The sequence below is a fragment of the Xenopus laevis genome, chromosome 2L, assembly GCF_017654675.1.
Source record: "Xenopus laevis strain J_2021 chromosome 2L, Xenopus_laevis_v10.1, whole genome shotgun sequence".
NCBI classification, from domain to species: Eukaryota; Metazoa; Chordata; class Amphibia; order Anura; family Pipidae; genus Xenopus; species Xenopus laevis.
Genome location: NC_054373.1, coordinates 143,979,839 through 143,992,012, shown reverse-complemented (window position 1 = coordinate 143,992,012; position 12,174 = coordinate 143,979,839). Strand labels below are relative to the sequence as shown.

Sequence of the window (12,174 nt, the reverse complement as noted above, 5' to 3'; positions counted from 1 at the left end):
AACATGTTTTCCGACGACAGGATCCCTTTAAAGGGAAAGTCAACCCTACAAAATATTTTGCCTAATAAAAGAAAACATAATCCTAAGCAATTTTGCGATATACATTCATTACATATTTTTTATGGTTCGTAAGTAATTTTTATATGTATTGCTATTGAAAGGAGTGTTCCTTTCTATTCTCTGCTCTGTTAATACAATGTTAGACAAGGCAGCTAATTAACAGAACTGCTTTCAATAGCAATTGTTTTTACAAAGAACTAAAAGCACTGAACATATATAATAAATGTATATTAGAAAGTTGCTTAGAATTATGTTTTCTTTTATTAGGCAAATTGTTATTTTGGGGTTGACTTGCCATTTAACACAGATGCTGAAGGTGTACAGCAATATGGTGGTGTGGTTAAGATGTTAAAAAGAACAATCAAAACCTCAGAGAGAATAATAAATACTGATCTACTATCAGCAAACTCATTAAGAATGGTGGAAATAAGTAACATCACCAGTGACCATTCTCAACCAAATCAGGCAATACAATCGTAGGTACAGAAGGTCTCAAAGTATAAAGGCAACAGATTGCTTGACAGCTTTTACCGCAAAATCTGCCTCATGTTCACACAGGCTGACGCAGTGCCTGTCACTTCATACAGTACATACAGGAACTGATGAGAGCTGATTGGCTTTTCTCTGCCTGAATAAATAATGCAAGTGGAGAAAATCGCTGTCCACGTGCCATTAGCCTTGTATCTGCTGAAGCAGATATACCTGTTTTTTGTTTTATAATGAAACACAGGGTAAGAGTACTTATATTTAAAGGGATACTGTCATGGGAAAACATGTTTTTTTCTAAATGCATCAGTTAATAGTGCTACTCCAGCAGAATTCTGCACTGAAATCAGTTTCTCAAAAGAGCAAACAGATTGTTTTATATTTAATTTTGAAATCTGACATGGGGCTAGACATATTTTCAGTTTCCCAGCTGCCCCCAGTCACGTGCTCTGATAAACTTAAGTCACTCTTTACAGCTGTACTGCAAGTTGGAGTGATATCACCCCCTCCCTATCCTCCCCAACAGCCTAACAACAGAACAATCGGAAGGTAACCAGATAACACCTCCCTAACATAAGATAGCTGCCTGGTAGATCTAAGAACAAAACTCAATAGTAAAATCCAGGTCCCACTGAGACACATTCAGTTACATTGAGAAGTAGAAACAACAGCCTGACAGAAAATGGTTCCATCCTAAAGTGCTGGCTCTTTCTGAAAACACATGACCAGGCAAAATGACCTGAGATGGCTGCCTACACACCAATATTACAACTGAACTGCTGGTTACATAGTTACATAGTTAAATTGTGTTGAAAAAAGACAAAGTCCATCAAGTTCAACCCCTCCAAATGAAAACCCAGCATCCATACACACACCCCTCTCTACTTTTAATTAAATTCTATATACCCATACCTATACTAACTATAGAGCTTAGTATCACAATAGCCTTTGATATTATGTCTGTCCAAAAAATCATCCAAGCCATTCTTAAAGGCATTAACTGAATCAGTATCACAACATCACCCGGCAGTGTATTCCACAACCTCACTGTCCTGACTGTGAAGAACCCGCTAGGTTGCTTCAAATGAAAGTTCTTTTCTTCTAGTCTAAAGGGGTGGCCTCTGGTACGGTGATCCTCTTTATGGGTAAAAAGGTCCCCTGCCATTTGTCTATAATGTCCTCTAATGTACTTGTAAAGTGTAATCATGTCCCCTCGCAAGTGCCTTTTTTCCAGAGAAAACAACCCCAACCTTGACAATCTACCCTCATAATTTAAGTCTTCCGTCCCTCTAACCAATTTAGTTGCACGTCTCTGCACTCTCTCCAGCTCATTTATATCCTCTTAAGGACTGGAGTCCAAAACTGCACTGCATACTCCAGATGAGGCCTCACCAGGGACCTATAAAGAGGCATAATTATGTTTTCATCCCTTGACTTAATGCCCTTTTTTATGCAAGACAGAACTTTATTTGCTTTAGTAGCCACAGAATGACACTGCCCAGAATTAGACAACTTGTTATCTACAAAAATCCCTAGATCCTTCTCATTTAAGGAAACTCCCAACACACTGCCATTTAGTGTATAACTTGCATTTATATTATTTTTGCCAAAGTGCATAACCTTGCATTTATCAACATTGAACCTCATTTTCCAGTTTGCTGCCCAGTTTTCCAACTTAGACAAATCACTCTGCAGAGTGGCAGCATCCTGCATGGAACCTATAGTTCTGCACAATTTAGTATCATCTGCAAAAATAGAAACATTACTTTCAATGCCCACCTCCAGGTCATTAATAAACAAGTTGAAAAGCAAGGGACCTAGTACAGAGCCCTGCGGTACTCCACTAACAACACTGGTCCAATTAGAAAATGTTCCATTTACCACCACTCTTTGTAGTCTATCTTTTCAGGAATTAATTTTTATTTGCAGTGTAAACAGTGTAATGTAGAAATAAAAACTACACAATAAAAATCATGACAAAAGCCCTTTAAATGTAAATTAAGTTTTTTTATGTCCTTGGAACATCATATCTTAATCCAATTTAGGTATCAATTAAGAACATGCATTTTTTTCAAATGTCATTTAATTAATGCTTTTCTTAGACCAGAGAATTTTTTTTATAGCAAACACAATAAATACAGTTATAAATAATGATTTATAAATAATAATGACAAATTATAAATAATGAAAGTCCCAATCATTAAATAATGTCAGGCACGATAAATACTTTCAATTGCATGACTTGATAAAGAAAATTAGCAACACAACTTGTACTATTGCTCCTGCTCCAGTGTGACTGGCACGTTACTGTAGGTACATACCTATGTATGTACCCAGCTCGTGGGGTATACTCTTTTTGTGCTGCTTCTGTAGGATCACTTCTTTAGTACAGCAAGGAAATCCTTTTGAGTTTCCTTATGGCTGTGCATCGTCAGAGACTATCACTAGAAGCAGTGCGGTTGTTTTCTATGAATGACCATAGGGGATAGGGTTGCAGATTAAGATTGCACTGCACTGTGACAAGTGGGGCTGCAACGAATCACTGAATGTAAACTAAGTGATATACAACTTGAACTGTAAATGTGTGCAATATCTGTGATTTTCTACCAAGGTTATGGCAATGTCTGTCCCCAATGTCATTGTATTTAGGTGGATCGTGGTGGATCGTGGTGACCCCTCCAAAGCACCTTCCATCCAAAGCTCTTTTGTTAGGGTTCTACGCAGCATTCTGACATTTCATTATTTTTAGTTACCTTACAAACAATTCTTTGACAATTAACGATAAGATCAGTTGTCCTACCTTGGACAGTACTAAGTCCAACAGAATATCTTTTCTAGTTGCCACCTTAATAAGCTTGTAGTGTTGGTAGTTAGCAAACCTAGACAGATGGGAAGATGGTCGAAACCTGTAAAGCACTCTGGTTCCCTTGTCTTGTTACAACCCACATGCAGGCATATAAAATATAAAAATTGCATCGTAACAGTGTTTGTTGTTGACAACTTTCCCCTAAGAAATTCCTAGAATGGATACTACTGCTTGTTTACTTGAGCAGGAACTGCTGTTTTGTTGGTCCAAGCAGACATAAGTGTACAGGTCCCATGTACCATAAACAAAACAAATACTGTTATGATCCGTGGTGTGCTTTGCTGCCTTTAGACAATTTTAAGGTTGACCCCTCCCCTTCCCCATCTCCTTCTCCTCCCCCATCCTGTCTCCTTCTTCTCCCTGACCCCTCCCCTTCCCTGTCTCCTTCTCCTGCCTGTCCCCTTCTCCACCCTGTCCCCTCCCCTTCCCCATCTCCTTATCATCCCCATCTCCTTCTCCTATCCGTCCCCTCCCCTTCACCTTCTTCATCTCCTCCCCGTCCCCTCCGCTTCCCAGTCCCATCCCCATCTCCTCCCCGTCCCCTCCCCTTCCCAGTCTCCTAGTCCTCCCCATTGCACATGTACGTGTAGAACTGCACGCCAATCTCCAGTGCACTCATTTGGATTTGGCTGGATGGCATGTCGCCCCTGAAATTCTGCTGCCCTAGGCCAGCGCCTTTGTGACCTTGCCACAAATCCGGGCCTGCACAAAATATGCATAAGCTGATGTGCCCCATCAAGGCAGTGTCCATCATGTGTCCGTCCTAACTAAGTGAAAAAAGAGAGTATTTTCCTTGGGGGGAGAAAGACCATACCTCCTCTACTCTTTATTTATATATATTATCATAGTAATTTACTTGTAAATTACCAACCAAGGGGTATATTTATTAAAGAATGAAGTTAGTTAGATCACCACAGTCCTCTAGAGTGAAATTCTGCCACTCTCCATTAATTTTTATGAGATTTTGATTTTGAAAGGTTTATTTATCAGGGATAAACTTTCACTTACACCCATTGATAAATACTCTTTTAAAAATCCCATAGAAATGAATGGAGAGTGGTGGAATGTCACTTTAAAGGATTGTGGCAACCTCTAACTTCACTCTTTCATAAATATAACCCCATGTATCAAAAACAGGCACCAAAAATAGTGAAAAATAGTGCAAGGTGCACAGAACAAGACACAGAGATGCAATGATTAACACTTGGCTTGAGAAGGCAACCCTTGTATCGCTCCCATGTCGTGTTGTAATACACATGTAACCAACTTGCAGGAATTGTATGCCAACGCTTTCCATCACGGCAAGCACATGTTATGCATCCGAAAAGGTGCCCTTTAGAGTAGTGAGGACTCGTTTATGAATGCAGGCATAAATGCAAATTGCAAATTACATGCTATTTTGCAAACATTGCAGTGCTATTCACAATAGGGTAAAGGTACAAAGTATAAGGCACATGAATGCAAGGGAGCTTGCTTTGAGAAGGTGTTACTTCCAAGCCTACCTTTACCTGTTGCAACTATTTATGAAAATGACGATGATGGAATGTTGCAATTCAGATCTTGAACTGCCCAGTAGTCTTTTTCATAGTGGGACATGTAGTCAGTACCAAAGATTTCTTATTCCTAAGACCCCTTTGCATGCTGAGACTGCAATGAGAAACCAGCCACACATATAATTTAATGGTTAAATGTAGGGGTGGTATATATTATTGCTCAGGAGTGTGCCGGTCATTATAAGCACCTGTCAGGTCTATCACAGGGGACTCTGCATTGTGTTCAGTTGAATTTACTGTTTATTGATAGACTGCCAGAGAGCGTAGGAGTTACTGATAACTATTAAATCATCCTTACCTTACTCAGCTTTCCTTGTTCTGCCCAAACACAGTAAATTGTCTGAATAAAAATATAAGGCTACTGTACATTCTCAATGAAGACAACTGAGGTTCATTCTTTTTAATGTAAAGTATATATTTTCAATCTAGTCCTAGTCACCCCCAGCCAGCAGTAACCAAGCATGATGAACCTGATAAGAGACCATGGACATCATATTTACATGGATGGCACCAAAGTAATATGGCACAAATGTTTTAGCTTACTAAGAAATACGTTTAAGGAGAACTCTTGGTAGCAATGTGCAGAGATTTGTGCATACTATTTACAAAAACAACTATACCATTTTAAAAAGCTATTTAAGAAATGTGTCCATCTACTTTATTACATACATATTTGCCAAAGTTCCAAAAAAAAATTGAAGCCACTGCTGCATAAAAGCATAAAAGGCTATAACACAGAGAAGAAAATACATTTTGTTTTGGGAATACAAGGGTGGTTAAATTGACAGATCTAATGGGCAGAGAAAGAATGGCCGAGGAAAGAAGAGGTGGGAGTTATAAAATCTGAAAATTAGGGAGTAGGACAGAATATGGGGAATAATGATAGATGTGAAGAGAGTGTAAGGATTGGCGAAGCATGGCAAAGAGAAATTAAATGAAAAAGAAAGTCATGGAGGAGACAGCTACACTGGGCTGAAGAAGGCAATGAGAAGGCTTTATCAGTAAGGCAGGGTTGAAAGGAAGGATAGCTTATTTTTTGCAAATGGTAAAGAGAAACTTCTCCAAAAATATTATCCAAAACAAAAAAAAATGATTTTGATAAAATGACATGATAGGGGATTTAGAGCAAGGGATAGGGGGTAAGTAAGAGGACACCAGAAACACAGGGAAAATGGGTAAAGGAAAACAGATAACTGCTGGAAGTTTGATGGGTGTAATGGAGACAAAAAGAGGAAAGCGAGACATAAGCGCAAGGATTAAACCAGAAGGATGGAGGAAATAGACTGGATAATGGAATGGTTTGCATCACAACACTGTTATTTTACAATTATAGGTTCAATACATTTCCAATATTCTACTCCATAATAACTCATGGAAGTGTTTACTCTAAAAACAATTCCGCACAGTAATTAAATCTTCTTTTTTATCCATCTTTTATTAAAGAACATCTACATATCCAAATTAAAATTAAAAAAATGATCTGAGAGAAATCTACAGAAAATGCACAGTAAGCAATTTTATACAGTACATGTGTATTTATGACCTGCTGTATATGGAAAAGAACATTGTGAGAGATAAATAGCAATTGCATATAAAACAGCTAAGAAAAGAATATCTACACCTCATCTGCAGAAAAAATAGATGGAAGAGGGGAAAAGTGGGGGAGAACATATTTACACATTAGTGGTATGGTTGTCATACTGCACTGGCATCTGGAATTCAGTTCGATCTAGGGGACTCTCTGCATGTTCCCCCCATGTTGGCCTGTTCCTCAGTTTCCACCTACACCCCAAAAACATACAGGCAGATGAATTGGCTATTGATCAATCATACCATAGTGGGAGTGGTAGGAAACATACATTATGAACTGCACTGGCGCAAGGATTGAATGATGAACAATGTCTGTATATGTCTGTAATATTTTGGTGCAATATAATATACATGAGAATAACTTTCAGAGGATACTGCTAGAAAGAAGCCATATTATACTTGAGGGAAGAAAGGGTGAGATGTATAAAAAAAAAACTTCCACCGGTATTATGATGGATTGAGTGTAAAAATGTGTAGAATGGTGCAAGAACTGTAATTATTTGGAAGTGATGTACACTAGAAGTGCTTTGCATTGTTTAAATGTGTTCACACAAGTATTAGCTATCATATCATTTGCCAAACTGCCATGGGGTCTGGAGATGTGACTGCCGGGAGTACAATAAATCTGCCAGGTTGTTGAGGTTGCCAGGTAGGGGGATGGGCATTGACAACATGGGATGGGATGATAACATCATGGGACGGGGGGTGATGATAGGACGACCGCCATGTCAATCTAGGAGAGTCCTGCCCAGTTTTCCTAATTCGGAAAACCAGGCAGGCAGTTTTGACCTGGACAGTTTGGTTTTCAAACAGGTGGCAACCCTACAGATTGTTGTGGTCAGTGTCGGACTGGCCCACCGGGATACCAGGAAAACTCCCGGTGGGCCAAGGTATCAGTGGGCCCTCCTGCTTCTAACCTTTTGGCCTATTTCATGGTCATTCTCTATTTCTTTATGGGAATAAAGAGGCTTAATAATCGAAGAATAGAGAATAGTATGTAGAGAAAAGAGACTAGGAGAATAAAGTGGTTGAGTGAGCAGAGGAGGTATAATAGTTTGGAAAGTGGGCCCTCAACCTAAGGTTTTGTGTGGGCCCCTGGTATCCCAGTCCGACACTGGTTGTGGTACACTTAATGTGCTGAAACCATTGTTGTTTTGGCTCCCTCAGGCTACACTTAAAATTAAAAGCAGTTACAAAAGACACAAGTGTCATAAATTGGCCTGTAATCCAGATAGCTAGACAATGTAGACATCAAAGCAAAACATCAGGTTGTTCTAAATTAGGGGTCCCAATTTTTTTTTACCCATGAGCCACATTCAAAAGTAAAAAGAAATAAGGAGCAACACAAGCATGAAAGTACTTTCTGGGGTACCAAATTGATTACCTATCTGGTAGCTCCTATGTGGATTGGCAGCCAACAGGAGGCTCTGTTTGGCAGTACATCTGTTTTTTATACAAAACTTGCCTCCAAGCCTGAAAGTGAAAAATAAGCACCTGCTTTGAGGCCACTGGGAGCAACATCCAAGGGGTTGGGGAGCATCATGTTGCTCATGTACCACTGGTTGGGGACCTTTGTTCTAAGGTTTCCTTCTCTGTTGAGTCAGTCCTGTTGGAGTAACTCTCACATCCATAATAACCTTTGTTTGCCTGCAGTTAGCTACCAGTTTTAGTTGCACAAAAGCTGCAGGCTGGACATTGCTAAAGTAAATAATATCTGTTAATTAATACACAATGTATGTAGGTATTAGTAGGTATAACAAATACTAAAAAACTAATAACAGAATGGACAAACAGAGGACCTCCAGATGCTGCTGAACAACTATTCTCAACTGACATTTGGCTGTCAGAAGGATGTGTAAGTTGTGATCAACAATTGGTGTGCTTTCTGTTGCCAAAAGAACCAAAGAACCATGTGCAGGGATAGGCATACACAAGCAAAATACATGAGGCTGCAGCAAAATAACTAACTTATATCATTCCAAAGCTGTAATGTATATGACTGGGAGCACTAATAATGCATTCTCTGGCAATCTTCGTTGCCTTTCTCTGGGGAGCCGCAGCCAGGCTGTTTGCACACAAGGGAAAGAGATTGGAGAGGCAGGTGGTTATGTATTGTGCCTTGCAGTGAGAGCAAAATAAAAAGCAAGGCAAATGCATCTTGAAGGCTGGCAGAAAGCTGTATAATTTATAGTGAGAGGCTGCTGCGGAACAAGTGGTGGCTATACATCTTCAACATAATAGGTGCTAGTCAACCTGCGCTAGAGCACTGAACTTCAATTCACTGCTGAAATGTTTCCAAGCACAGCTGCCGGTGTCCCAGCATACTAATAGCAGTCATAGAGTCAAACATGTACAGGGTACTGAGTGACAGGGAAGATCCATAATCAATAACCTGCACTTCTTACAAGATTTCAGTGAAATTACGAGATACCAGCGGGCTAAAAGGGCAACAAACAAGCAAGAAATCCGTTTGTCATTACTGTGCATTACACAACAACACAAGTTGGATGGAAATGACAGTCAAATAAATAAAACACAGTTTCAGCACATCCAGTGTAAATATTTTTAAACTTGATACCAACCCCCATTAGTCTTGATACCACAATCAGTATTATCCAAGTAATGTTCCCTTTAAAGACTTTATATTCTCCCCATTGTAGCCCTCCTATGACTGCAGTTGGTCCCACCAGTCACTACTCTGTACAGTCATGCAAGTGAGCAAATGTTGAAGTTTACTGACCAGGTCTGTGCCCAGGTTCTGCTGAGTGCTGACGATCATCCTGGCAGAAGGCAGTGCAGTTGGACTTGGTCTCCTCTCCCTCAGCAGTGCAGGCAGCGGTTATGTCTCCTCACAGCTCTCTGTGTGTGTGTATCTCTCTCACGCTACTAGCGAAGGCCAATCTTATATTGACCAAGGGAATTAATCAGAAAGACAGCACAAAACCCTGACTCTCAGCGAAATTACCCATAGCGAGGAGGAGGTGGGGAGCTGCACTGCCATACTAAGGAGTGAAGGGAGGGGGGTAAGGGGAAGCTCTCAGGAGTGCCTTATTGCAGAAGGATTTATATTACTGGGAATGCCCCACTGATAAATAGTCCCTAGAGTAATACTTTTTTTCAATAGAAAATGTAGTAAAATTGACATGCTGAAGAACAGTGGTTTGCTATTTTTAAAGCAGCAGCAACATTATTCTAAATGTGCCCACGGAAATTCTTATGATAGCAAAATGGAATATATTTGTATATAAGACTCCAGCAGAAGGCAGTTGTTTTTCTATAAATTTTGAAGATGGGCAAGTCAAGGGGCTCTTATCTTCCTTAAATGCTCCAGAATCAGGGTGAGAATTAAAAAGGAGGGGTTGTAGAAAGAGAATTATTGCACCATGTACCATAGCTCCAGCTGAAGACAAAGTAGTTATACTGAGCTTATACGCAGTGAAGGAGGACATGAGAAAGACAATTCTGAATTAGAGGCATCTAGGATAGATACCCCTGACTTTTATTAGCAACGAGGAGATGTATGCAACCTTTATAGCTAGTCTTTGGGAAATCTCATCCACTCCTTTGGCAATAAATATCAACTGCATATTAGGGATGTAGCGAACGTCGGAAAAAAAGTTCGCGAACATATTCGCGAACTTGCGCAAAAATGCGAGCGGTTCGCGAACGGTTCGCGAACCCCATAGACTTCAATGGGAAGGCGAACTTTAACATCTAGAAAAGACATTTCTGGCCAGAAAAATGATTTTAAAGTTGTTTAAAGGGTGCAACGACCTGGACAGTGGCATGCCAGAGGGGGATCAAGGGCAAAAATGTATCTGAAAAATCTGCCTGTGTGTGCTTGGAAGAGATAATGTAGGGGGAGAGCTGTTAGTGATTTCAGGGACAGATGATAGTAAGTTTGCTGGCTAGTAATCTGCTTGATACTGCTCTGTATTGGAGGGACAGAAGTCTGCAGGGATTTGAGGGACATTTTAGCTTAGGTAGCTTTGCTGGCTAGTAATCTACTGTTCTCTTTAAACAACTGCCATACGTTGACCTTGTAGGCATTGTTTGCCCAGTTTTTTTGGACGCAGCCACTGAAGCACAGTTGCCAGAAAAAATATGCCATATAAATGCTGAAAATAGTCATTTTTCGCCATACGTTGACCTTGTAGACATTGTTTGCCCAGTTTTTTTGGACGCAGCCACTGAAGCACAGTTGCCAGAAAAAATATGCCATATAAATGCTGAAAATAGTAATTTTTCGCCATACGTTGACCTTGTAGACATTGTTTGCCCAGTTTTTTTGGTTGCAGCCACTGAAGCACAGAGGCCAGAAAAAATATGCCATATAAATGCTGAAAATAGTCATTTTTTTGGTCGCAGCCACTGAAGCACAGTTGCCAGAAAAATTATGCCATATAAATGCTGAAAATAGTAATTTTTTTGGTTGCAGCCACTGAAGCACAGAGGCCAGAAAAATTATGCCATATAAATGCAGAAAATATGCATTTTTTTGGTCGCAGCCACTGAAGCACAGTTGACAGAAAAATTATGCCATATAAATGCTGAAAATATAAATTTTTTTGGTTGCAGCCACTGAAGCACAGAGGCCAGAAAAATTATGCCATATAAATGCAGAAAATATGCATTTTTTTGGTCGCAGCCACTGAAGCACAGTTGCCAGAAAAATTATGCCATATAAATGCTGAAAATAGTAATTTTTTTGGTTGCAGCCACTGAAGCACAGAGGCCAGAAAAATTATGCCATATAAATGCAGAAAATATGCATTTTTTTGGTCGCAGCCACTGAAGCACAGTTGACAGAAAAATTATGCCATATAAATGCTGAAAATATAAATTTTTTTGGTTGCAGCCACTGAAGCACAGAGGCCAGAAAAATTATGCCATATAAATGCAGAAAATATGCATTTTTTTGGTCGCAGCCACTGAAGCACAGTTGCCAGAAAAATTATGCCATATAAATGCTGAAAATAGTAATTTTTTTGGTTGCAGCCACTGAAGCACAGAGGCCAGAAAAATTATGCCATATAAATGCAGAAAATATGCATTTTTTTGGTCGCAGCCACTGAAGCACAGTTGACAGAAAAATTATGCCATATAAATGCTGAAAATATAAATTTTTTTGGTTGCAGCCACTGAAGCACAGAGGCCAGAAAAATTATGTCATATAAATGCAGAAAATAGGCATTTTTTTGGTCGCAGCCACTGAAGCACAGAGGCCAGAAAAAATTAAACCAGTAGGGTTTGCACCCTAGTTTGTAACGGTGGCGGAGGGAGGAGGAGGACGCTAAAGGACAGCTGTGTGTGGAGTCATGAGGCTTGAAGAGAAGGACAGCTGCATAGAAGTCAGAACAAGTCTTCCGGCGTGCAGTAACCCTCCGAGATCCACCCCTCATTCATTTTAATAAAGGTCAGGTAATCGACACTTTTGTGACCTAGGCGAGTTCTCTTCTCAGTTACAATCCCTCCTGCTGCACTGAAGGTCCTTTCTGAGAGCACACTTGAGGCTGGGCAAGACAAGAGGTTCATGGCAAATTGTGACAGCTCTGGCCACAGATCAAGCCTGCGCACCCAGTAGTCCAGGGGTTCATCGCTCCTCAGAGTGTCGATATC

The 12,174-nt window shown here is 40.0% G+C and overlaps 1 protein-coding gene across 1 annotated transcript in view; it reads right to left on the bottom strand.

Annotated features, from left to right (window-relative positions):
- LOC108707547 (inactive dipeptidyl peptidase 10) overlaps positions 1-9,695 on the bottom strand; it is a 55,008-nt gene extending 45,313 nt beyond the window's left edge. The window contains exon 1 of the mRNA XM_041582496.1: positions 9,296-9,695. Within this exon, the coding sequence (XP_041438430.1) occupies positions 9,296-9,334 (39 nt within the window). The 5' untranslated portion in view covers positions 9,335-9,695. The remainder of the gene's footprint in view (positions 1-9,295) is intronic.
- Positions 9,696-12,174: the final 2,479 nt, after the last annotated feature.